This window comes from Emys orbicularis, chromosome 7, assembly GCF_028017835.1.
Source record: "Emys orbicularis isolate rEmyOrb1 chromosome 7, rEmyOrb1.hap1, whole genome shotgun sequence".
In the NCBI taxonomy this organism is placed as follows: Eukaryota; Metazoa; Chordata; order Testudines; family Emydidae; genus Emys; species Emys orbicularis.
Genome location: NC_088689.1, coordinates 47,161,704 through 47,189,141, shown reverse-complemented (window position 1 = coordinate 47,189,141; position 27,438 = coordinate 47,161,704). Strand labels below are relative to the sequence as shown.

Sequence of the window (27,438 nt, the reverse complement as noted above, 5' to 3'; positions counted from 1 at the left end):
GTTGCAAACTCTTCCAGTCTAATGTTCCAGCCACATTGAGTTCTACAGGAACAAAGGACTGGAAAAATCCAGCTAGAAATCTGCCATGCCATGAGAAGGCAGCAAATTACCACAGAGGATTCCATAGGTGGAAAGAGCTTGAGATGAGACTATGATCAGCATCAAGAGAAGATTGCATCAGAATCTCTTTACTGGCAAAATGTTTTGAAAAGGCTCGTTGCCATTGTGAGAATGCCTGCTACCCAAAATCTAGCACTGCGTGGCACTTCAGGTCAGCTATATGTGCCAAACAATGGAAACTTCCTTAAAATTGTGGAGCTGATGGCTGAGTTTGATGCTGTACTCTAGGAGCATCTAAGAATCAACACCCAAGAAATGTACACACACCACTACCTTGGAAAAACAATTCAAAGTGAGATCATACAGTTACTGGCAACAAAAGTCAAACAGAAGATTGTGGAAGATCTGGAGTCAGCAAGATATTACTCTGTTATTCTGGACTGCACACCTGACATCAGCCATAGGGAACAAATGACTTTAATGATGCATTTTGTAACAACAACAGAACCTAGTGAAAATGTCCCTGCAATGGTGACTGTCAGAGAGCATTTTCTAGAATTTATTGACATCGATGATACTACAGGAGCTGGTATGACAAATGTGCTTCTTAAAAAACTGGAAGATACGGGAATTGCAATAGCTGACCTGAGAGGTCAGGACTACGATAATGGTGCCAACATGAGAGGAAAGAACAGAGGAGAGCAGACACGGATCTGAGAGTTAAACCCTCAAGGTTTTTTTGTCCAGTGCAGTTCTCATTCATTGAACTTGGTGGTCAGTGATGCAGCATCAGCTTCTAGTGAGGCTGCTGAATTTTTTAATGTAATTCAAAGCATCTATGTATTTTTCTCTGCATCAACTCATCAATGGCAAATTTTGAAGCAACATCAGGGAACATCCTCTCTGACACTGAAACCACTGAGTACCACACAATGGGAAAGTCGAGTGGAGGCCATAAAACCAATCAAACACCAAATTGGGAAGATAGATGATGCCACAGTTGCCATTATGGAGGATAATGCTATGACAGGAACTGTTCATGGGAGAATAGTGGCAGAGGGAAATGGAATCACCAGAAACATACATAACTTCAAATTTTTGTGTGACTTAGTGTTGTGGCATGACATTTGTTTGAAATAAATGTTGTAAGCAAGAGACTCCAAAGTGTTGACCTTGATATATCTGGAGCAATGGAACAACTGAACAAAGCAAAGTCAGACCTACAGTCTTACCGGTCAGATGAGGGATTTCAAAACATTCTGAAGAGTGCATAGAAGTTGGCAGAGGAACTTCTCACTGAAGCTATTTTCCCACCCATTCAAGAATACAAGAGTCACTGAAGAAGACAACATTTTGATTATGAGGCATGGGATAATCCCAGGGCCGGCTCCAGGGTTTGGGCTGCCCCAAGCAGCCAAAAAAAAAAAAAAAAGCCGCGATCGTGATCTGCGGCGGCAATTCGGCGGGAGGTCCTTCGCTCCAAGCCAGAGTGAGGGACCGTCCGCCGAATTCCGCCGAATAGCTGGACGTGCCGCCCCTCTCCAGAGTGGCTGCCCCAAGCACCTGCTTGACAAGCTGGTGCCTGGAGCCGGCCCTGGATAATCCCATAAGAAACCCCAAACAACAATTCAAAGTTGATTTCTTTAACCAGGTGCTAGATTGTGCAATACAGTCAGTTGAAGAATGTTTCATGCAGCTCAAGGAACACAGCAGTAGATTTGGGATGTTGTATGATATTCCAAAACTCCTCACTATACCTGAAGAAGACCTACACCAGCAATGCAGGGCACTAGAGACAGTGTTGACACATGATGACATGCGCGATATTGATGCGAGTGATTTAGGTGATGAACTGAAAGCCCTTTCAAGATACATTTCAGCAGGATCAACTCCAAAGGCTTTTCTGGAATATATGTGCACAAATAAGATGACCACCCTCTTTCCAAATGCTTTTGTTGCTCTACGCATACTTCTAACACTTCCTGTAACAGCTGCCAGTGAAGAACCCAGCTTCTCCAAGCTGAAGTTAATAAAAACACATCTACGCTCCATAATGACACAGGAGAGGCTGGTCGGCCTTGCAACCATCTCAATAGAGCATGAGCTGGCCCAGACTGTGGACCTTCAGGAAGCAGTTCAAATCTTTGCAGCCAAGAAGGCACGGAAAGCACCACTTTGATTATTCAAACAGATAAAAATGCCCAGTGTTTACTATGCAGACAAGAAAAGTTACATTTGCTGTTCAGGCGTTTGAAAGTTAAGTGTTACTTAAAATTTTTGAACAAGGCATTTTAAGTTGTTAGTTCTCCTTTATTGGTGTAGGTAGCAGAGCAGTACCATGAGAGGAGTAGAATAGGAAGAAGGCAGAATTGAGACCTTTCAAAGTTTTGGCCCAAGCGAGGGGGCATGGGGGCGTCATTTGAGCACCTCAGCATCTTTTGAATTCTTTGCAACTTACAGTGGCCATTGGTTGAATTTTGGACATTGCTCTGATAGGATGTGCTGCCACCAACTCAGAAAGGTGATAGAATCCTGGACAGCCTCTAACAGAAGGATATTGGACTCCCTGGTTGCTAAATTTTTCCAAGGACTACAGAGGGGGAATGTTCTCCTAGACTTCCAGCCCGTAGAACAAAATTGAAAGAGAAAGAGGATTGCTAGTATTTTATAAGGCTTCCTGTAGATCTACTCAAAGAGGTTTTAAATGAGTTCTATGGATTCAAATGAGCCCATTGATTTTACTGTGAAATAGCATATCTACTCTCATAACAATAATTTGTATATTGTCCTACATACAAATGTGTTTCCTTGGCTAACACTGTAGATAGTGTTCCTGCTTATTTTTTGTACACCTGGTATGTTAGCATAAAGTAATAAATATTTCTGTTCACCTTACCCTTATGTCTGATTATTCATAGTTATTCAGACAGTATTAATAACAGGGGAAAGACTGGCCTAACAGTGATATGCCATCGGAAACATGCTTCATTTGCACTAGATATAGAGGAAGCAGAGAGATCACTACATTGCCCTGAGTAATTTATACAAACTAAATTAGTTGCCGATGGCAGCATACATACAAATAACTCTTAGTAAAAAACCCACCTGGTTATTGGCTGGTTTTTGCTTGAAGGACCCCACAATGACAGTGCTTATTGGGGCAAATTCTGAGTGATTTTGAGCACCTGCAATTTCCACTGAAGTCAAAGTGGGAAAATAACCTCTCAGGATTTCATATTTATTCACTGAAGAATGTACAAATAATGATAACAATGAAAAATGTATGTTCCTTCTTTTCACTCTTACTGAATAATTTAAGGATATTGGATTCTGATGTTCAATATATTACAAAGAAATTCAAACTCATGACACTGTGACCAATGTGCCTTGACACAAACCACATTTTCCAACAAAAAAGGCTGTATTTCTTCCTGTCTTAGCTACACCAATTTAGGGATATACACTGTCACTGAAGTGCAACAGAACAGAAATCAGTGTCAGTTCCCACAGTGTTTAAACACTACCCATCTGCAAGGACGAAGGGCTGAGATTGTACCACAGAACAGATGGCTGTGCTTCTCTATACCTCTTCTTTGGTTATTTGTCTTTGTTGTTTCATTTAAGAGGTAATGAGAAAAGTATGTCGTTCTACAATTTCTCAGGCTCTCTCCTCATCAAAATGTCAGAAGGAAAACAAAGACTACATTTCTTTCAAACTCTATACATCATCATGCCCACTTTTTGCAACTTCTTGGGACCTCAGTCTGCTCCTGTTCCCAGTGTATGCAGCTCCAGCTTGGACCTATTTGAGCTGATTGACTCTAAGAATGAGCTCATACAAAATGCCCCTCCTTTCTTGAATGTACACTAAGTGAATGTCAGTCAAGCTTAACACATTGAAGACTTGTATAGGAAACTCTGCTGATGGATGTAGGCTTTAGACATCAACATTTATATAATTAAAGGCTATATTCTAAAGCAGTCTGCACTCACCAGAAAACTGGATAAGGGCAATTTGGTAAGAGGTCGGCTCTTGAAATCAAAACTAGTCAAAGAACACACAAGGCTTGGGAGTTCCTTTTGATTTGGTGCCTTTTATAGAAGACAAAGGCTTTTCAGTTTAAAAGTTAGATATTAAGGATCCAGTTTATATCCAACAGACTTACAGTGTCCCAATGAAGTGATGGTAGAAATAAGGGGAAGGAAGAAATGCTGAACATTCAATTTACTTTCCTCTCCAGACTTATGAAACTTTGTTCACCACAACTGCATGTGATGGACCCTTTATTTGGCTGATTGGGAGAAAAAATGCTGTTACTCTGTAAGGGCTCTCTCTGCAATTGATGGCAGAGGGGCAAGGAGGAACAGGAAGTTGCTGGACCAGGTTGTGGGGGGCACTTCCTGGTGACTTTGGTAGGGTATTTATAAGCTAGGCAGTTCCGGAGAAGCCCTATCGCACTGGGATCAGGCTGTCAATACTACTCATCCCATCCATGGAATTAGAGTAGAACTGGGCTTCTTTATGATCTGCTGTTGGCATTAAGCTAGTTGCCCTTTCTCCCTGGAGACTGGTAAGGATTTTTTTCCCTTGCCGCCAGATTGACTGAAGCAGTGTAGGTTATTTCACCTTCCCCACAGTGGGTCAGGGACCTGGTTGGGTGGGCAGAGAGGTTAAGTTAAAATGTAATGACTCAGTAATACAAAACACGCAGCAGACGTCCAGTGCAGGTACTCATTGCAGAAGGGATATGCTGATCAGATAAAATGGAGTAGAAGAGAATTTAGAGGAAAGCATCTATTAAGGAAGCTGGGGAAGGGGGTTCAGGGTTTCTAATATCTGGGACAGCGTGGAGCCCACCCCCTTCCTTTTCAGTCCCTTTATACGAGGTGTTGGGCGGCAGAGTCCCAGCAATAGACCCAGGTTGGAAAGGGAGAGGGCTGGCAGCAGCTCCCCAAACAGGTGGGAATGGTTAAGGAAATAACGATGACCTGCACTGTACAATATGTTGCCAGGTACACCCAGATATTGTGGGTGAATAAAGCTGCAGCCTAATTAAACCACATCTATTGCTCCCTGCCTTTCGTCCAGCATAGCTGGACAAATTATGGAATTTTGTAAGCCTCAAAGGTACCATGTATAGTAAAATACTTTGTACATTTGTTTTTCATAAATCTTAAATCAGCCTTTAAAGTAGATACTGTAGAAAGTGTTGTACAACAAAGCAATTTAAATCCTTTTATCAATATGGTGGCTTCATCTTCTATTCTTTGAGAGGCCCAGCTGAGGACCATCTATAAAGGAATTAATAATATATTCTCTCCACTGGCTGCACAGGGATCAGACTTTGCATAGCAAAGGAGGGGTGGATATTTAACCACAGTTAATAGTCTCTTTTCATTTCATATAACCATAGATACAACATGTGATCACAAAAGGGATTGGTCTTCTCTTTTTAAAAAACTTTCAACTTTCCTATACCTAAAAGGTGCTCCTGCTACACTTGGAGCTCATATTGCTAAGAACTAAAAATATACTTGTTGCTAACACGAAGGGCTTCATTTATACTGTACACACATTATAAAAGCAAACCTGGGATATCAATGACTTTGCCATGAATATGTTTAAGGAATATGATGAGGCTGGCAGAATACTGCTAAAAATTGTTGCTTCACTAGTCACAAGACGGCTAGATGGTGTCACTTGAATTTATGTAAATAATGCTGAAAAGGATTTCTGGTAGGCTAACAATATTTTTACAAAGATTCAATTTTTAAAGTTGTATGCTGTAATCACAAAAAGATACTGTGTTTGTTGAGAGGAGATAACAGAACTCAAGGCAAAGTTGGTGTTAACTCATTAGATCATGGAGTTATTCTATTTTAAATCAGTAGCACAAACAGCGTATAACAGAAAAGGAATTAAATTGGTTTAAAATCCAGACTTACCAGTATTTGTCAAATACTGAACTTTTTTCATCACTCCTCCAGTGTAAACCCCAGGCTCATAACTATCCATTTCACCAGAGACAATATGAGCCACCCTTGCAGCACGCCCTCGGATGGCACCGGCTGCACGATCTAAATCATCAGCATCCTGTTCTCTCAGTGCAAGGATGCACTTGTTTACATCCTCCAGAATGTGGCCTTCTGTGAACAAAACAACAGCTACCTTTTAGATTGGATTCCTTTAGCTGTGATTCCGCTCAGACAAAGTCAAACAATGAGTTCATGCTTTCTTGCCAATTTGGATATAGTGCACAACACTTATTTGGGCATAAGACTCCAGCTTTTCCTTCTCTTGTGACACCTGGTAGTTTTCATTTGATATGATTAAAACTGTTTATTGACATTCCAATAGTATTCCCCATTTCAGCTGTATGTGCAATACTGTTCCATTTGCTGTGATAGTAATGCAGTAAGGAGTCAGGAATGGTTACAAAGGCCCAAATCTTCAAAGGTATTTAGGAGCCTAGCTCCCATCAAAATAAATGGACGTTAGGCATCTAAATACCATTGAGGGTCTGGACCTAAATGTCTAAAAACATATATGTAAATTAAAGTTCTAGGAAAGTTTTCATACATTCTGGATAGTTGAAGGATGGAACCAGGGGAAGATTTATTACTATAACTGAAGGTGTCCTGTGTAAAAGTCTATGGCAAAGTGCTTTATAAAGAGATGAAATGAGTATCTAAGAATTGCCATAACTGAATTAATCTTTTCCGTGTTCATGGAAATAGAACCATCACTGTTTAAACAATATCTATGCTGATGACTTACAAAATTCTCTGCAGGCTAAGCATATCTGGCTATTTCTCCATATTTTCCTATATGGCTTGCTGGTAGCTGAAATACATCATCAATAAAACTGAGCTTCCTATTTTGCCTTCCAAACCTTTTCCCCTTCCTACTTCCACTTATTGCCTAGGTATCCATTTTTGATTCCTTCCTCTGCTTCTCCTTGCACATGCATGCTATTACCAAATCTTGCTATTTCATTCTCCACAAAATATCCAATCTATCAAGAAAAAAACCACAAAACCACTTTTGCATTTCCATGAGTTTGTCCCTGAGATCTCATCTCAATTGATCATCTCCATTTCCTGCTAGGTTAAGTACGTTTGGTCTTCAAGCAAGATAATGAGTCACCTTGCTTATAATCATATCTTCTGTGATGAGACTGTGAAATGCTTATTTGGTTAGACACTTAGCAGATGCTTCTTTAACTACCAGATGTTTCCTTAACTCACTTTACAAAATGTTGATGGGTCCTCATGAATGTTAAATATCAACTATATGTGAAAGGTAGCAATTACTGTGCTGTATTCTTATTTTTGTAGTGCGATGGAGTGATTATCCTATTTTACTGTGTCTACTTACACTTTTTGTTATATGCTGATATTGTATGTTTTTATTTTGTTTGATCCTTTTACTGGGATGGTCATCTTCACCCCCGAGCCATTTTCTGGTTCAAATCTTAATGCCAAAGGAATTTTTTTGACTTTCAAAGGGGCTGTGTATATTTCTGCACTGTATCCTCTACCTTAGAAACCTGTCCCTAAGTGTTTAATTCTTTGTGCCATGGATTCCAAGTTTCTTGGAAATGTGTATATTATACAGAGGGCTATATTATTATATATACAGATGTGTAATCTAATACCTGATTACAGTATGGGAAACAGCTACCCTCCTTGACAGTTTCAATTTATAATATCATTAATTATGTTTATGATTTTTTGTACCATGGCTTTTAATACCATTTTCCTCCTGCTGGCAACAGTAAGGTATATTTATGTTTTATAGACAACTTTTGATTCTGATCTAAAAATAATGATACAATTAGAGAGGAGGGGGACTTGCAAAGTTCTTCATACAGAAGAGTCAGATTTTTCTTTTTTAATTCAAGGACCTCAGAGCTCTCACCTGCCGAATAAGACACTGATTCAGCAAGGTGCTTAAGCATATGGCTAACGTTAAGCATGTTGAAATACTCATGTGCATAATGTTAAGTATGTGCTTAACTAATGTAATTAATTGGGGCATTAAAGAAATAGGTGATTACTCATGATGGGGAAAATGTCTACTATTTTCTTCAAATAAAATAAATGGTTCTTAAAAGTCACAGATAAAATGTTCATTGACCTTCTACCCTAGAAGTTTCTTTCATATTGTGATCGCTGTCGGTCCACCTACCCGCTAGGGGGCGGTGGGGAGCTACGACGTCACTGGCCGGTCTGGGTCACGCCTCTGCCACTGGGGAATAAGCGGCGGGAAGGACACCGGCCAGTGTCTGTAGCGCGCCCCTCAGGCAGGGGAGCGCCGGCAAAGGTCCGTAGCGCGCCCCTCAGGCAGGGGAGCGCCGGCAAAGGTCCGTAGCGCCCCTCAGGCAGGGGAGCGCCGGCAAAGGTCCGTAGCGCCCCTCAGGCAGGGGAGCGCCGGCAAAGGTCCGTAGCGCCCCTCAGGCAGGGGAGCGCCGGCAAAGGTCCGTAGCACCCCTCAGGCAGGGGAGCGCCGGCAAAGGTCCGTAGCGCGCCCCTCAGGCAGGGGAGCGCCGGCAAAGGTCAGTAGCGCGCCCCTCAGGCAGGGAAGCGCCGGCAAAGGTCAGTAGCGCGCCCCTCAGGCAGGGAAGCGCCGGCAAAGGTCAGTAGCGCGCCCCTCAGGCAGGGGAGCGCCGGCAAAGGTCCCGGCGTGGGTCGGCCGGGTAGGGGAACGCAGGCCCACCCTACACCACTGTGTTCCAGCCCAGGGCCCTGACAGTGGCAGGATGAGGGTCCCGCCACTGGGTCAGCGGGGTCCTTCCGCTATATAGACTCACCACTGTGCAGCTCTGTCCCTGGGCTACTTCCTACCCGATTGCTCATCCAAATCCCTCTGGTCCCACCAGTGCGTCGGGGTAGTCCGCTGTTGGCAGCTCCAGCTCCCCCTCGGGCTCAGGCTCCTCCAGCTCCCCCCAGTCCTCGGCTGCTGGCAGCTCCAGCTCCCCCTCCAGCTCCTCCAGTCCCTCTGGGTACTTGGCAGCGGGCAGTTCTGGCATCCCCAGTCCTTCCTCCAGGTGAGGTTTCCACTGGTCCACGGCCTCCCCTGGTGTGGTAGCAGGGTCTGAAGGGAGCAGCCCGCAGTCTGCGTCTGCCTCCCTCCCTGGTGCTGCCCTGACTGAGATAAGGGCCCCGCCCTTTATACTTCCTGTTCCACCCCTCCCCTTCTGGGGGGTGGAGCGAGCTTGGTCTGGCCCCGCCCACTCAGGCTGAGAGAGCGGCCCTTTACCCTCAGGCTCGGAGGGCAGCCACCCTGGCTCCCTACATACCCCACCCCTCAAATCCAGCTCCTGAACCTCGGAGCTGGCATCCTCGGCCTCCCCCAGACGGGAGAGAAAGTCCGCATTGGTGTTGTCCCGTCCCGCCTGATGGCGGATCGTGAAGGCGTAGGGTTATAGAGTAAGATGCCATCGCTGAAGGCGGGCATTCGCGTCCTTCATCTTGTTGAGCCACTTCAGGGTTGCATGATCTGTAACCAGTATAAAGGGGGCCCCGAGGAGGTAGTAGCAGAGGGCATCAACCACCCACTTAACAGCTAGGGCCTCTTTCTCAAGGACGGAATAGTTCCGCTCCCGGGGGAACAGTTTCCGACTGATGTAAACAATAGGATGCTCCTCCCCGTCCACCTCCTGTGAGAGGACCGCCCCAAGCCCCACGCCGGAGGCATCGGTCTGCACAATGAAGTCTGGGCTGAAGAGTACTGGCTCGCTACACAGGCGGTCTTTGACAGTTTGAAAGGCCTCCTCGCAGTCGTCAGACCAGCACACTCTGCGGGGGCTATCTTTGGTCAGGAGTTCTGTCAGAGGGGCCGTAATGGTTGTGATGTGGGGTACGAACCGCCGGTAATAACCGGCTAGGCCCAAGAACTGATGCACCTGCCTCTTCGTGGTTGGCGCCTGACATTCCTGGAGTGCTTGAACCTTCCCAATGAGGGGGCATACCTGTCCCCGCCCCAGGGTGTACCCCAGATAAGTGGTTTCTTCCCGCCCGATTCGGCATTTTTGGGGATTGGCTGTGAGGCCGGCGGCGCGGAGGTCCCGGAGGACAGCCGCCACTTGGTTGAGATGTTCCTCCCAGTTACTGCCATAGATGACCACATCATCCATGTAGGCGGCGGCGTACTTGGTGTGTGGTTGCAAAATCCGATCCATCAAGCACTGGAAGGTTGCTGGGGCCCCATGGAGGCCGAAAGGCATCCGGGTAAACACAGCCCTGAAGGGGTGGCAAATGCGGTCTTCTCCTTGGATCGAGGTTCCAAGGGGATCTGCCAGTACCCCTTGGTGAGATCTAACGTGGTGATATAGCAGGCTTCTCCAAGCCGGTCAAGGAGCTCATCGACGCGGGGCATTGGATATGCATCAAACCTTGAAATGGCGTTGACTCTCCGAAAGTCAATACAAAACCGCCGGCTCTCATCTGGCTTCGGGACGAGGACGACGGGGCTTCGCCATTCGCTCTGGGAATGCTCAATGACACCCAGTCCCAACATGGCCTGGACTTCCCCCTCCACGGCCTCTTGCATTCGCCTAGGCAATGGCCGGGTCGTCTCTCGGACCACCACCCCGGGGTCGGTCTGGATTGCATGGTAGGCGAGCGTAGTCCGTCCGGGCTTCGTGGTGAAGGTCCTGGAGAACGCCTTCACTAGGCAGAGGGCCTGTACTCGCTGCTCGGCGGTGAGCGTCTCGGCTAGCTGCGGTTCCCTATTATCAGACTCTTTGGGGGGTTGTGTCCCAAGGTCCGGTTCAGGCGGGTATGGGGCAATTAGTAGTCCTTCCCGTTCCCGCCAGGGTTTTAAAAGATTTACATGATAAATCTGCTTTCCCTTCCGGTGATCAGGTTGCCGGATTTCGTAAGTGACAGGCCCCACTTGGCGAAGGACTTCATACGGGCCCTGCCAGTGGGCAAAAAGTTTTGATTCCTCCGAGGGGAGCAGGAGGAGGACTCGGTCCCCTGGGGCAAATACCTGGACCTGGGTACCCCGATTATATTGCTGCTCCTGGCCCCTCTGGGCTGTGTTTAAGTTCTCTCTCGCGAGCTCACCCGCCCGGGCCAGCCGCTCCTGCAGCTTTAAGACGTATGGTAAGAGGCCCTGCGTTGAGGATGGTATACGTTCCCAAGTTTCTCTCAGGAGGTCCATCACTCCGCGGGGTCGTCGCCCATAGAGGAGCTCAAATGGAGAGAACTTCGTGGAAGCCTGCGGAACTTCCCGAACCACCAGTAGTAAAGGGGGGAGTAGTTGATCCCACTGATGGAGGTCCTGGGTGGGGAAGCGTCGCAACATTCCCTTCAGGGTCCGGTTAAAACGTTCGACTAACCCATCAGTCTGGGGATGGTAAACCGAGGTCTGCAGTTTCTTAATCCCTAGCAGGGCACACACCTGACGGAACAACTTAGAGGTGAAGTTGGTCCCTTGGTCAGTGAGTATCTCCCGAGGGAGGCCTACCCTGGCGAAGATCTTCACGAGCTCTGCCGCAATAGTGCGGGCAGTGATACTTCTTAAGGGGACAGCCTCGGGGAAGCGGGTGGCGTAGTCCATCAAGACAAGGATATATTGGTAGCCCGCCTGACTTTTCGGGAAGGGTCCGACCAGGTCCATCGCTACTCGTTCAAACGGAACGCCCACCGTTTGTAACGGGACCAGGGGGGCCCTCCGGACCCCGGCCGGGGCGGCGTGTTGGCAGTCCAGGCATGACCCACAGTAATCCTTCACCTCGCGATGGATGCCGGGCCAGAAGAACTTGGCCAGGACCCTAGCCGCCGTTTTCTCCGGTCCTAAATGGTCTGCGGCCGGGATGTCATGGGCTAGCTTCAGGACCGCCCGCCGATGAATGCGGGGAACCACGAGTTGGGTCCGGACCTCTTGGGTTTGAGGGTCTCGCTCCACGCGGTAGAGACGATCCTGATCGAGTTCAAATCTAGGCCATTGGGTAGCCCGCTGGGCCTCCACGACCTTCCCCTCTACCCGTGCCAGCTGTTCATAGGCAAACCGGAGCGTAGGGTCTTCTCTTTGGTCTCGGCTAAAGTCCATAATGTCCATCGGGGGGCCCCCCGTCTCCCGGCCTTCCTGCCTGGGTGAAAGGGATGGGTCAACGCCGGGGTCGGGACACCGCCCGGGGCCTGGGTCCGTCGCAGAGGAAGCTCCCTCGAATGCCTCTTCCGGAGATAGGGACCTGAGCACCTCGACAAAGTCTGGCCAGTCCCGGCCCAGGATGATCGGGTAGGCAAGGAATGGGGCCACTGCCACGTTCATTAACTGGAAAAGAGAAGACTAAGGGGGGACATGATAGAGGTATATAAAATCATGAGTGATGTTGAGAAAGTGGATAAGGAAAAGTTATTTACTTATTCCCATAATACAAGAACTAGGGGTCACCAAAAGAAATTAATAGGCAGCAGGTTTAAAACAAATAAAAGGAAGTTCTTCTTCACGCAGCGCACAGTCAACTTGTGGAACTCCTTACCTGAGGAGGTTGTGAAGGCTAGGACTATAACAATGTTTAAAAGGGGACTGGATAAATTCATGGTGGCTAAGTCCATAAATGGCTATTAGCCAGGATGGGTAAGAATGGTGTCCCTAGCCTCTGTTCGTCAGAGGATGGAGATGGATGGCAGGAGAGAGATCACTTGATCATTGCCTGTTAGGTTCACTCCCTTTGGGGCACCTGGCATTGGCCACTGTCGGCAGACAGATACTGGGCTAGATGGACCTTTGGTCTGACCCAGTATGGCCTTTCTTATGTTCTTATGTTTAACTGAGTTGCCCCGTTCACCATGAGAGGGACCTGAACCGTGGGGTACGGTTTCACATCTCCATGTATACACTGTATTCGTACCTCCCCAATGATGCGCTCGGTATCCGGGAGGAGGGACTGGCGGACAAGAGTCTGCCCACAGCCCGAATCAATTAGGCCCACAACGGGTGTCCCGGCGATGCCCAGGGGGGCCGTCAATTTGGCTGCGGACGGCGGGCGGGCCCGGCGCTCCCCGGTGTACACCCGGCCAAAGTCGCATTCCATCGCCGTACAGTCTCGTTGCAGGTGACCGTACTCGCCACACCGAAAGCAAGGTCCTACCTCTGTGCGCCCCGGCCGCGCGGGGTCGCCCGGGTGGCTGGCCAGGGCCCGATGGACGGGTCAAGCGTCCGGACGGCGTGGGCTGTGGAGCATCGGGCCGTCGGGAAAAAGAAGTGCTGCCGCGTTTGGTCGTCGGACTCGAGTTGGCATGTCGACTTTGGGGGTGGACCCCCTTTTCAGGCTTCTGAGTGCCGGGTCCCAAACTTGGGGGCCGGGCTGCCAGTCCTATTGGGGCCTCGGCCTCTAGAAAGTTCTCCATAAGCGTGACAGCTGCACTTAGAGTTTGAGGTCGGTGCCGCAACACCCACGCGCTCCCTGGAGTTGGGAGGGTATGCACGAATTGCTCGAGGATGATCTGTTCTGTCACCTCAGCCACAGTTCGATGCTTGGGTTGTAGCCATCAGCATGCTGCATTCTTTAATTCCTGGGCCACGGCCCGGGGCCGGGCACCCGGGGGGTAAAGCTTCTCCCGAAACCGTCGCCGAAAGGTCTCCAGGGTGATGTCAAAGGCATCCAGGATAGCCGCTTTTACTCGGGCATAAACACGGGTCTCATCGTCTGGTAGCCCCCGGTAAGCCTTCTGGGCCGGCCCCGTTAGATAGGGGGCAAGCAGGGTTGCCCATTGGTCCGGAGCCCAACCAGCTACTGCAGGAACCCGCTCGACGGTCACCAGATAAGCCTCTGGGTCGTCCTCAGGCCCCATCTTGGCCAGACGGATTGGTGGAGCAGGGGGGTTAGGGGTGACCGCCCCGCCCGGTTGGCCTCCACCGGGGCTCGGCCACAGGGTGGCAAGTTGCTGGAAACATTGTGTCTGTTGTTCGCGGTGCTGAGCCCCCAAGGTTTGAAGTAACTGCTGCTGGTGGGTACCCAGCGGCTGTATGAGTTGCTGCTGCTGCTGCTGCTGCTGAGTCTCAGCCAGCACCTTGATAAGCCTCTCCATCTCCATGTTCCGTTTAGGGGCTGCCGCTGCCTCCTTGCTCTAATCCCTTCCGGCAGGGATAGGTGGCGCTGCCCACATTCTCCACCACTTGTGATCGGTGTCGGTCCACCTACCCGCTAGGGGGAGGTGGGGAGCTACGACGTCACTGGCCGGCCTGGGTCACGCCTCTGCCACTGGGGAATAAGCGGCGGGAAGGACGCCGGCCAGTGTCTGTAGCACGCCCCTCAGGCAGGGGACCGCCGGCAAAGGTCCGTAGCGCGCCCCTCAGGCAGGGGAGCGCTGGCAAAGGTCCGTAGCGCGCCCCTCAGGCAGGGGAGCGCCGGCAAAGGTCAGTAGCGCGCCCCTCAGGCAGGGGAGCGCCGGCAAAGGTCCGTAGCACGCCCCTCAGGCAGGGGAGCGCCGGCAAAGGTCAGTAGCGCGCCCCTCAGGCAGGGGAGCACCAGCAAAGGTCCATAGCGCGCCCCTCAGGCAGGGGAGCGCCAGCAAAGGTCCGTAGCGCCCCTCAGGCAGGGGAGCGCCGGCAAAGGTCCGTAGCGCGCCCCTCAGGCAGGGGAGCGCCGGCAAAGGTCCGTAGCGCGCCCCTCAGGCAGGGGAGCGCCGACAAAGGTCCGTAGCGCGCCCCTCAGGCAGGGGAGCGCCGGCAAAGGTCCCGGCGTGGGTCGGCCGGGTAGGGGAATACAGGCCCACCCTACACCACTGTGTTCCAGCCCAGGGCCCTGACAGTGGCAGGACGAGGGTCCCGCCACTGGGTCAGTGGGGTCCTTCCGCTATATAGACTCACCACTGTGCAGCTCTGTCCCTGGGCTACTTCCTACCCGATTGCACATCCAAATCCCTCTGGTCCCACCAGTGCATCGGGGTAGTCCGCTGTTGGCAGCTCCAGCTCCCCCTCGGGCTCAGGCTCCTCCAGCTCCCCCCGGTCCTCGGCTGCTGGCAGCTCCAGCTCCCCCTCCGGCTCCTCCAGTCCCTCTGGGTACTCGGCAGCGGGCAGTTCTGGCATCCCCAGTCCTTCCTCCAGGTGAGGTTTCCACTGGTCCAGGGCCTCCCCTGGTGTGGCAGCAGGGTCTGAAGGGAGCAGCCCGCAGTCTGCGTCTGCCTCCCTCCCTGGTGCTGCCCTGACTGAGATAAGGGCCCCGCCCTTTATACTTCCTGTTCCACCCCTCCCCTTCCGAGGGGTGGAGCGAGCTTGGCCTGGCCCCGCCCACTCAGGCTGAGAGAGCGGCCCTTTACCCTCAGGCTCGGAGGGCAGCCACCCTGGCTCCCTACACATATACATCTTGTTACTGAATTACTTCATTTCATACACAGACCTAAAATGAGCCCTTTTTCTCTGCTCAGATGTATTGTAAAATAACATCAGTAAGAGAGGATGTGAAGAAAACAGATTTTGGTAGCAACATTAAGAGTGCCATCAAGAACAGATAGACTCCTACACTACACAATAAAGCTATCCAGTTCCTACACCCTGCATGCTAATACAGGATGCATGTTGTTGAACACTGCATAAAGAATATGTCAGTATTAACTTAAACCTTGTACTATTACATGGTTATGAAAAGGGAATCATGTTTATAGTCATTTAGAAACCCAAAATAACACACCAGACAAAACCCACCAGTGTATAAATCACAAAGTATTTAATTGAATACAATGCAGAAAATTCCTCAAACATTAACGACCATCACAAACCTCACCACATTCCACTCCAAGTGCAAGCCACATTTCTTTGACCTTGCCTTCTCTGATATAAACACAGAGCAACATCTATATAAGAAGCATCCTACCAAAAGAAGACACTCCACTTCACACACTTCTCCCGGGGAAAGGATAACAGAACACACACGTGACAGATGTCAGTCATGTAACTTAGTGCAGTATGTTGACAACAGAGGTATAAGTGCTTATATAGACTAGAATAGAAACACTAAGAGGACCAGAGGATGGGAAAGGATGGCAATTAGAAAAAGAAAGCAAATTTAAATATAGAGGACAAAAAGTACAATTAGAAAAACTGTCCTTCAGGATCACTAGATCACTAATGTCAATTGCATTTTACAACACAATAATTTCTGAAGAAAAAAGCATTAACAATATAAGCAGGACAAACATGTTCTTGGATGTGCATTTTCAGAAGGTTCATTCTGTTGCCTGAGACATTAATTTCAGCATTGCACATAGAAAACATTAATTTAAGTTTATATTTTGTTTGGGTTTTACCTTAGGACGTACAAATAATTGTTTGGGCTGGCAGATTCTATTTGAGATTAATTTTCTCTCTCTCATGCAGATGGTTTCAAGGGATCAGCATTTAAAAAACACATACACAAAAGCTAAAAAATGAAAAAAAAATGTTTCTGAAAGTGAATGTCTATTAATTATAAAATTGGCAGATGAAAGGGATCAGTTTAATTGGCTAATGAAGGTTTTAGCTTACATGAGAATGGATCGTCAACTGTCTGGGTAAGAGCTTTATAGCAATATTAAGCCTCCTAAGGTATTTATAACCCCTGGGGAAAAACTGAAGGAATTTTCTCCCATTCATTTTAAACTAGGGCTATCGATTAATCACAGTTAACTCAGTGGATTAACTCAAAAAATTAATCACAATTAAAAATTAATCGTGATTAATCGCACTGTTAAACAATAGAATACAAATTGAAATTTATTAAATATTTTTGTTTTTCTACATTTTCAAATATATCTATTTCAATTACAACACAGAGTACAAAGTGTACAGTGCTCACTTTATATTTTTATTACAAATATTTGCACTGTAAAAATGATCAACAAAAGAAATAGTATTTTTCAATTCACCACATACAAGTACTGTAGTGCAATCTCTTTATCATGAAAATGCAACTTACAAATGTATTTTTTTGTTACATAACTGCACTCAAAAACAAAACAATGTAAAACTTTAGAGCCTACAAGTCCACGCAGTCCTACTTCTTGTTCAGCCAATCACTAAGAGAAACAAATTTGTTTACATTTGTGGGAGATAATGCTGCCCACTTCTTAATTACAATGTCACCTGAAAGTGAGAACAGGCGTTTATATGGCACTGTTGTAGCTGGCTTCGCAAGATATTTATGTGCCAGATGCGCTAAAGATTCATATGCCTCTTCAGGCTTCGTCCATCTTTCCAGAGGACATGCTTCCATGCTGATGACGCTTGTTAAAAAAATAATGCATTAATTAAATTTGTGACTGAACTCCTTGGGGGAGAATTGTATGTCTCCTGCTCTGTTTTACCCGCATTCTGCCATATATTTCATGTTATAGTTGTCTCAGATGATGACCCAGCACGTTATTCATTTTAAGAACACTTTCACTGCAAATTTGACAAAATGCAAAGAAGATACCAATGTGAGATTTCTAAAGATAGCTACAGAACTCGACCCAAGATCTAAGAATCTGAAATGCCTTCCAAAATCTGAAAAGGATGAGGTATGGAGCATGCTTTTAGAAGTCTTATAAGAGCAACAGCCTGATCCAGAAACTACAGAACCCAAACCACCAAAAAAGAAAATCAGCCTTCTGCTAGTGGCATCTGACTCAGATGATGAAAATGAACATGTGTCGGTCCACACTGCTTTGGATCGTTATCGAGCAGAACCCGTCATCAGCATGGACGCATGACCTCTGGAAGTGTGGTTGAAGCATCAAGGGACATATGAATCTTTAGCGCATCTGGCATGTAAATATCTTGCGACGCTGGCTACAACAGTGCCATGCAAACACCTGATCTCACTTTTAGGTGACACTGTAAACAAAAGCAGGCAGCATTATCTTTTGCAAATGTAAACAAACTTTTTTGTACATAATTCTATATTAGTAAGTTCAACTTTCAGGATAAAGAGATTGCACTACAGTACTTGTATTAGGTGAATTGAAAAATACTGTTTCTTTTGTTTTTTTACAGTGCAAATATTTGTAATAAAAATAAATATAAAGTGAGCACTATACACTTTGTATTCTGTGTTGTAATTGAAATCAATATATTTGAAAATGTAGAAAACATCCAAAACTATTTAAATAAATGGTATTCTATTATTGTTTAATCACACGATTAATCATGATTATTGTTTTAATCGCTTGACAACCCTATTTTAAACCACTTAAAAGAAACGTTGGAGGAGCTGGAATGTTAGCAGCTTGAACATCAACTTTTTGCCCTCAGTTACACCTGTGGATTCCCAATGAATTTAAAATAATTCCATGGATGTAACTGAGAGCAATATTTGATCTTGTGTGTCCTGGTTAAAATAATCGACTTCAGTCTAAGACATTCAGGCCCAGAACTTCAGCAGGTATAAACTGGTTTAGCTCCATTGAAGCTATGCCAGTATACACCTGCTGAAGATCTGGCCCATCGTGTTAGAACCTAAGCCAAAGTCTATTGAAGTCATTGGGAAGATTCCCAATTATTTCAATGGGCTTTGGATCAGACCCGTACAGTCACGATTGCGGAACAAGGGGAGATAGGTGCTTCAGATCTCAGCTTCATAGTTCATCATCTACCCAATTTAGGCAGACAATACCTCACAACAATCACATGTCCATTCATGAGTTATTTAAAACTCTCAGCAGCTTGCATTGCACCAACATGTTATCTTTTCTTCCTATTAACCAACCTCTATAGCACGGCCCTGTAGCTTGCTTCCATCCTTAATATCACATTATTTGATCTGCTTTGCTCCTTATTTTATTTTTTTAAATGGACATATTTATCTGAGCCTATTTGAGTAAATTTTCCTACATTACTTCAATTTCAACAGGTGACCCACAATTTTAAATGCTGCTAAAGAAAAAGCATTCATACATAGATCAAATCTAACAAGATCATTCTCCTTGTTTGGTTTAGTAAGACACCGCTAATCCATAATGGGAAATTGGTGTCCATGTGATAATCCCCTCTCTTCATGGCTGTACGCAGTGCAGTCCCTGGAAGAGATGTTCCATCTCCTAGCCAACTGAATGTAGAAACCAAATTTTATCCCCTGCTCAGAACTAAACTTGGAAAAGGCTTGCCACAAGAACTCTTCCAAAGCTGTAAAAACATATTGAGCATAAAGTAACACTGAACTGCACTGAACAGCAAACTCACTATTCTTTAACAGGCTAGTTAAAACATAATCCTATGAGGGTTCGACCCTAAAGAATTCCCCCCCCCCCCGAAGGAACAAAAGAGCAGCACCATGAGAGAAAGGAATGTCGCTTTCTTTCGGGGCAGTGACTGACTAGTGCAAAAGCCAGGTGGCCATTCAGACAAAAGAAATTGCCAGTTTCCTATTCTCAAACATAGTTAATGTCCACTAATCCTCACAAATAGGAGTGTACCAAAACTTAAGAGGTATCTTGACAAGGGAGCTAGAAAAAAGGAAAAAAGATACACTCCTGGCACTATATACAACAGAAGTAAGGGTATTAATATAAGGGCAGAGGATGGGGAATAAACTGCATTTTACCCCCTCGCTACAAGAGATATCTGCTGAGGTCAGTATATCTAATCTCCAGTTCCTACTGAAGTCTTTGTACCCTGGACAGGGAGTTGCTTTGAAGATTTCCTCATAAAATGCATTGGGTTGTTTGGCAGAAGATGTCAAACTTAGTTTAGTAAATTGTGCTTCGATTTTCTCTGGAGGTCATAAACCTTTGGCTCTGATATACATGTTATAAGTCATCTGGTAATATGAGTTTTTGACACTTTTCTTTGACTACTGGATGATGCAGAATTATTGATCTTCTGAAACCCATGGTGTATTCATATAGGTTTGACATCTCATCTGGCATATAACTGGGAAAATATATGGAGCTAGCTGGACAAAATGCTCCTTTATGTGCTTTGACCTTGTCTTTTTCTTCATTTTTCCTGGGCCAGAATATCCATCATGGTCTCACAGAATTTGGGAGGGAAAGTACTTTCTTGATTCTTCTCTCCACAATCCTTTGGCTAAGATATAGGGAATTTTCCTTCCTTAGCTCATAAATGGAGAAGGAGAATTCTGCTTTTTCTGTTTCTTTGATTTGCTTATGTGACAATTTGGGGCAGCTGGGCCTGAGATCCCATTTCCATGAAAGGGTAACAGATAGAGTGTGTGCCCAGGAAGTGTACCAGAGAGGCCAAAGAAAGAGACAGTCCTGGAGCCAACCCAGACCAAAGGAAGATTAAGTGCACATGGGTGCAGCATGGTAGGATCCAAACACAGCAGCCAGGTGAATGTCCTGTGGGTGAACTTTACCAGCATTGTGACAAGGAATCTATTTGGAAAGCTGTTTGGAGGGGGATTCTACAGTACAAAAGAAATATCTGTCCTTCAGTGCATGGAGAGAGGCTTGTGCCACACATTAAATATATCAAACAACCAAGTTGATTGCTTGGTCTTTTTCAGCATGTTTGCCGTTTTGAGGAGCAGAGTTGCTTAGAGAGCTGGTAAATAAAAAAATTAGGTAGGTAGGGTCTACAAACTAACAAGTTACATTCCCACTGACAGAAAAGTAAGGATTCAATTTTCTTTTCTACTTGATCTGCATAAAAGAAGATCTGAAGATTGCAATTTTATTGCTTTTGGTGAGAAATGACTTAGCCTTGATCAGGGCAAAATAAATCTGTTTTCTGCCCCCCATAGCTAGGAAATGGAAAGCTTATAGTTGATGTACTTGTATTCTAAAAACAAGATCTAGCTAAGAAATTGTCTGGGTTCACAAAAATATTTGTAAAAAACTGGGAGATTTTTAGGATTTATTAATTCTTTAGTCTAAAATGCAAAATAATCATTTTTCTTACAAAATAGTTTATCTGAGTTATCGGTGGGACAATGGATATTAATGAGATATGGAGCAAGGGATATATAATGAGGTATAGAACTTTTAGTTTCTTATTCAGTTCAAATCTGGTTCAAGTCTGTGGTGAGGAAAAAGCTGTTACAATCTGACAAGCTTTCCAGTTGTCTATGGGAAACGGTGGACTCACTGCAGTTCCTAGTCCATATTTAAAAATAATACACTGCAGGCACCCTTGTTAATAATCTCAGGGGTGAGGCCAGGCAATGAATGAAGACCAAACTATCCTTGCTAGGCCCTTCAGGTCAGGGCTGAAGAGTATTTAGGAAGCTTGCATCACTTCTGCTTGTGCTATACTTTTTCTGTGAGTAAATACAGGGCTTCAGTCTGTTCAGCACTTCCAGGGATACTAAATTCACTTTGTAAACTGAAAGTCTATTTCCTTCTGCTACATTAGCAGTATGTGACTGCAGACTTTTTTATATAATTTTTTAAATCTCTTTTACAATGTTAATAACGGAGCATACCCTATTATGTTAAATGCCAGCTATTTTAGAGATGTCAATAAAATATTGTCAGAGGATAATGGCCATCTGCCGCTCTTAGATAATTGCTCAGGTGAAGACGCTCATCCCATGGTAACATTCTATTATAACAGCTTTATGTCTTCTATACCAAACAACTGACGTAAATGTGATAAGTCTGTCTGATGCAGTAAAATTTGTCCTTTATGCCTTTGTTGAACAGCAGGTAAAAAACTGTCATTTGATCAACAAAAGCTGGTTTGGGATAGAAACCTCATGGAACCTCCACACAAATATGATAAACTCTTACCTGTGATGAACGCATGATTTTTCCTAGTGGTAGAATTGATACACATGCACCTTGCATAAAATTTACATATGAATTCAAAGTTTCACAAATGAATATTTTCATTCAAAGTGAAAATCTGTACATTGCTCATTCTCGGGAGCAGCTTTCCAGGGATCTAACTGGTTGGTTGATAATAAAAGATAAGAAGGTTAAATACAATAGGGTGGCAAGGAATTAATACCTCTGTATAGTATAGATATGAAATTCACTGAGTATAAGGCTATTTTGTACAGAAAGCAATGAATACATAAACGAGTAAGATGTTATCATAATGCCAAAAGTAGCAGGAAATTCAGCAACAAAATAAAGCAACAACAAACACCTGTTGTGGAACAAAAGAGATAATGAGCTAAAAGAGAATAATATTTGAAATTAGGACAATGAAGCAGAAAAGGCTTTAAGTGTCTGCAAAGAGTTGGCAATTGCGAAGACAGAGAAACAGTTCAGATGTTCATACACAGCAGAGGCTGTTTAATGCTTGGTTTGAGCTCCTAAAGAAAGCCAAGAGAAATCTTGAAGCAATGAGAAAAGACCAGCTGGCTCATCAGCTTATTCTCCTTTTAGTACTATACCTCCCCTGTCATGCCATCTAATCAAACTATCTTGAACAAATTCAGTGTTATCATCTCAGCAATCTTGCCTGGAAGGCCATTCCTCGCATTTAAGCATTTCTGCATGAAAAACAGATTCACAACATCTGTTCTGATATTGTCTTACTTTAATTTTTGTTTTGTTGCTTTTTCTAATCATCTTTATTAGTCTGAACATAGTAATTTCAATGATCCTTATTTCACTGTCTATTTTTTAGATCAGAAGTCAATATAGCACAAGAACCAGGCAGACTGTAGATGGAGAGCATCTATTAGTTGATTAATATTAAGAGTCAACACAATAAATTATGTATGTGTGCCACGATACTTCACATGAATCAGTGGTGTGAATGGCAATCACTTAAAAATCAACATTTTTATCTCTCTCATCAATATTTCCCTTTTATTTAATTTTAACAACATATCCAAGAGATTGAATGAATGGACAGACTGCTTATCATTCAACAAAAACAAAGTATATGTTCACAAATTGGTACTTGTATAAAGTTATACCAATCACATACATAAGTTTCAATCTATAATGAAAAGATTATATCTGCTTCCTTTCTTTTCCCTTTCATTTTGTTTCCTGCTTGCTCCTCTCTGATTGATGTATCTGCTGTGTTAGGCCTCCATTTACAAAAGGAGAAAGCAAATCCTGAACTGCAGAATTGACTTTAATGTATTACTTCCTATATTAGGAATGCATACTCCTGCAAAGTATTTATACTGTCTGACAGTGAGTGAAGGTTTACTTTTTAAAGGTGCCCATGCTACTAGTCCTGACTTTGTCATCCCCCTTCTTAGTTGCTTTGTATATATTTCATTGAGACACTGATTCTCCCCAGTGCAATCATATATTACATATTTATATAGATGATAGGTTGTGAAGTACACTTACCATAACTTGTAAGTACCTGTATATGGAAAACATCATAGAGTTATTGTTGTGATTTTACATGCATAAAGGTAAGGAAATTGAAGATTAGGGCTCACTTGCATGCAATTACTTCTGTATGTATATATCTATATATAAATAAAGTAAACTTACTGTTGGGCAAAAAATGTAGTTAACCTGGAATTAAGGTTTTCATTAAGACTGCATCTTCCATCCCACTTTTATATTTTAATCAAGAGTATGGTAAATTCAATGCATCTGTCCCTACATGTGCTTGGATTCTATTAGAACTTCTTTGAATCAATGCTGGGGGCACCTCTGTGCTTGTTTCTCCTCTGCTGCATTTTAATTTCCAAATGACCCACAAACCCAATCACTATTTCACCCAGTAGAGTACCATACAGGGACAAAATTCATTTTTTGACTTTACAAAACAACACTTTTATGAAGCTAAATTCAGAAGATTTGCCAAGCTTATTGGTAATAAACATTTGGGCAAACAAGTCAGACTGAAAAAGTGCTTGCAGGCAAACAAAGCTCTGTTTCTCTTGCCATTATTGACTATTAAGATTCTAATAAAACATTATCTGAGCTTCGTATGGTATATCAAAGTCACACTGGCTGATCATAATGATGTTTTCTACAAACAAGTCTAACTGCAAAAGTGCTGGTAGGCAAACAAAAGTAGGCTGCTAGTCTCACGACTATCAAAATACTGTGTAAATGTTAATTTTCATGGGGACTGTTAATTCACTTTCCATTATTTTGAAGGAATCTGCAAACACAAAGTATTTCAAACTCCAGCTGTTATTAAAATATGATTGATAAAATAGGGACAATCACAAACCGTCCTGGCATATTTTTATACAGATGGCAAAACAGAAGGTGATTTTGGTTTGCCAGACTTAGCCAGTCTTTTTTATTTGTTTTTTTTTTTAATGAAAACCATGAGAAAAGATGATATAGCAAAATCAACAAGGGTGATGCAGATCCGGTTCCCATTTATCAGAACTGCCCTCTTCCCCCCACCAATAGTTCACAGAGAGTAGACTGGCAGTTCAGATAAATGTTTCCAATAATGACACAATACTACTTAGATATTTGGTAGGCTTGTAGTTCACGCATCAGCCCGTATCGTGGGAACTACAAAATAGCACACAGGAATTCCCATGATGGAGGATCCTGCTCAGAATGGTGTTCCAAGCAAACAGAGTGGTACCCTGGGAGCACTTTCCACTGGTGCAATTTGCATATGTAAATAAGCCCTATGACTTGTATGAATATGTTGTAAAAGAGGTGACAATTTAGGAAAGAGGTGGTATTTGTCACCTGAGATGGCAGACTTTGAGATATTTAAAGTTATCATGTATGAGCATGTTGTATGCCTTCTGAAACAGATCAAGACAGGGAGCCTGATCCTCAGTTGATGTAAATTGGTGTAGCTCCAATTAAATAAATGGAGATCCTCAGATTGACAGCAGCTGAAGCTCTGGCCCATTATAATTTATGTACAGATTACCTATGCAAGATATTCCTCCAGTTCTTACTTCCTCTTGCAGTAGGGGCACACTGGGATCACAGAGGTATATTGCAGTTGTTGGACTGAAGTACCTTCCAATTATTCTTTACCTTCTCTACCTCCCATACAGATTTCCAGCACACAGCCTGCAACTCAGGTTGGACACTGAGTTCATGAATTTTGCCCTGGATGTTTTCTTCCAATATACTAAGGATCCTCAACTTGGTCAAGAACAATTGTATGTCCCATTCAGCTGCTGAAGATACTGAAGAGTATACTGTTTAATAATAATTACAAAAACCTCATTAATGTCCCGTGGCTTGTTATTAAGTTCACCAGCGGGGAGCTTAATACAGAGTATTACATTCAGTGATGTTCTTTAGCACATACTGTATATCTGCTGTCTGCTCAAGTTGGGAAGGAAGAAGAGTTAAACATACCTGAATACTGGCACCTTGTTGGTTAGGTTTCATTTATATAAATGTAAGCTAGAAAATTGAGAACTACAGCAAATACACCGAAAGCAGCTGCCACTTAGAATTCAGGCTCCATGGCAAAGCATAGAGGAGCCTGAAAATCTGGCACTCTGCACCAAAAGACCACCTTATTTTTAAATTATTTGCACCAATAACCAAAAGAGGTTTTTGTTACTATTAACTGTATTTATTCAAATACCAATTTTTAAAGCACCTATATATGTAAGCAGGCCTTATTACAAAAGCTAATCAAACAAATTATACAATGCTACACAGTACCATTAAAAACTACTGCTATGGCTGCATCTAGAAATACATCAGCAACCAAGCTTTTAGGAGATTAAAAAAATAACACAAAGCTAAATCAAATAAATATCTCTTTCATCATGCTCCAAAGGCTGCCAAAACTGGGCTCTGTCAGACTGATGAGGAACTGAATTCCAAATGCTGTGGCCCTCAAATAAGAGAGCTGTGCAGAGGAGAGCTAGCGCAAGTATGTCTCCGTGAGTTGGGAATAACTTTGCTAGCTCCAAGTACAGACGTAGACTTAGTTTATGGGCAGGGCTCCTTAAGAGTCCAAAAGATAGAGGGTTTTGAAGGGATGGGCTAACTCAGCCTGTCTTTAGCTACAACCTCTTTCCCGGTTAGCACTGTCCCCACTTTTTGATTTGTCTTGCCTTCCACCGCTCACCAGCACAGCACAGAAAGTTGCCACTGAAAACTCCTCCATCTCCTCAGCAGACTTTTCACTTTGGGCCAACTCTGTTACAATTCAAAATGGCATCACACAATTTAAACTCTCTGTACATTTAACCTAGTGAGGTTGATTCTCACTTCTGGTAAGGCACATTTAAAATGCCACAGCAGTCTAACATGGCCTCATAGCAAAATAGAGTAAAGCCCCTTTTTTTTTTATCATCCCACGCTAACACTGTTCCTTCAGAAATAATTAAACAATTATTTCAATATGATTCTATTTAGATTTATCATTATATATATATATATATATATATATAGTCAGAAAGTATGTCATGGTATATTTCTAATGTAGTTATCATCAACCCCAAAAAATTTTTTTTGAGAAGTGACATGATTTCCCCCTCACCCCCCATCTATAGCTATGCTATGAGTGAGCCTATAATCAGCACTCTTTGTGGTGTAATCATTTGAAAACTTGTCATACAGACTGGGGGGGAAATGTAATAATGTCAACCAGACCTTTGAAGATGGAGGGAAAACTGATTATATAGATATAGATAAGCAAGCCAGAAATCTGATTCATCTTGTTAGGCATCATCTGCTTACTTACAATATGTTGTGCAATTTGTTTTAAGTGACTTGAAATGTTCCGATTGCTATCTTAATGCTTGTGACTGTCCGAACTAATTGGAAACATGAGCCCAACCATGCACTAGAACTTAATGCCACACATACTTAAAGACTGAGACTTGACCTTAAGATTTATTGCATATGGACATTATTAATCAAGTGTTATTTAATACAGTATAAACTACGACATAACAAGATTAAAGAAAGAAGGGTGATCTGAGCTTTCCAAACAAGGCAGCTCAGAGCCTTTAAACCCCTGACTGAATGTGAATTTTTCTGTATCTGAAAATAAACAATGGATTATATTAATAAATGAATTGTATTTAAAATACATATTGCTTTGTAAATATTAATAGGGGACATCTTCCCACCTAGAGTCTTGAACTCAAAGATCATGCACCAAAAAAACCCAACAGATGAGCCTTTGATTTCAGAAAAAAATATGACAACAACTGGTTGAAGTTTGTGAAGTTCAGTGACAACAACACACCCTAAACTATGGGAATTAGAGGAGGTCATTCACTTCTGCAGAAAAAAACACACAGAAGGCTCTCTAAAGAAAGGGAAAACCCATGAGTTTCTTCCATTGGAGGAATAGAATATGCTGATAAGGTTTGCTGCTCAGCCAAGAACCAGGGGGTTCAACCCCCAATCTGTGAAGATGCTGATGCGCCCAGCTCATCAATGTCTCTACACAGGCTCCAGAGCCTCCTGCATCCTTTGGTTCTCAGACCACATGGGATCACCTAACTGATTCTCTTTTCATGGAAACATATTTAATGGGCGCCACACTGCCTGGGACTCCTACATAAGCAGCTTCCTCTGGAAAACACCTTCAAAGAGACAACAAGGAGTCCGGTGGCA

At 44.1% G+C, this 27,438-nt stretch overlaps 1 protein-coding gene across 1 annotated transcript in view; it reads right to left on the bottom strand.

The window, feature by feature from the left end:
* CTNNA3 (catenin alpha 3) overlaps nucleotides 1–27,438 on the bottom strand; it is a 1,024,091-nt gene that overhangs the window by 227,994 nt on the left and 768,659 nt on the right. The window contains exon 11 of the mRNA XM_065408662.1: nucleotides 6,007–6,207. Coding sequence (XP_065264734.1) covers nucleotides 6,007–6,207 — 201 coding nt within the window. The remainder of the gene's footprint in view (nucleotides 1–6,006; nucleotides 6,208–27,438) is intronic.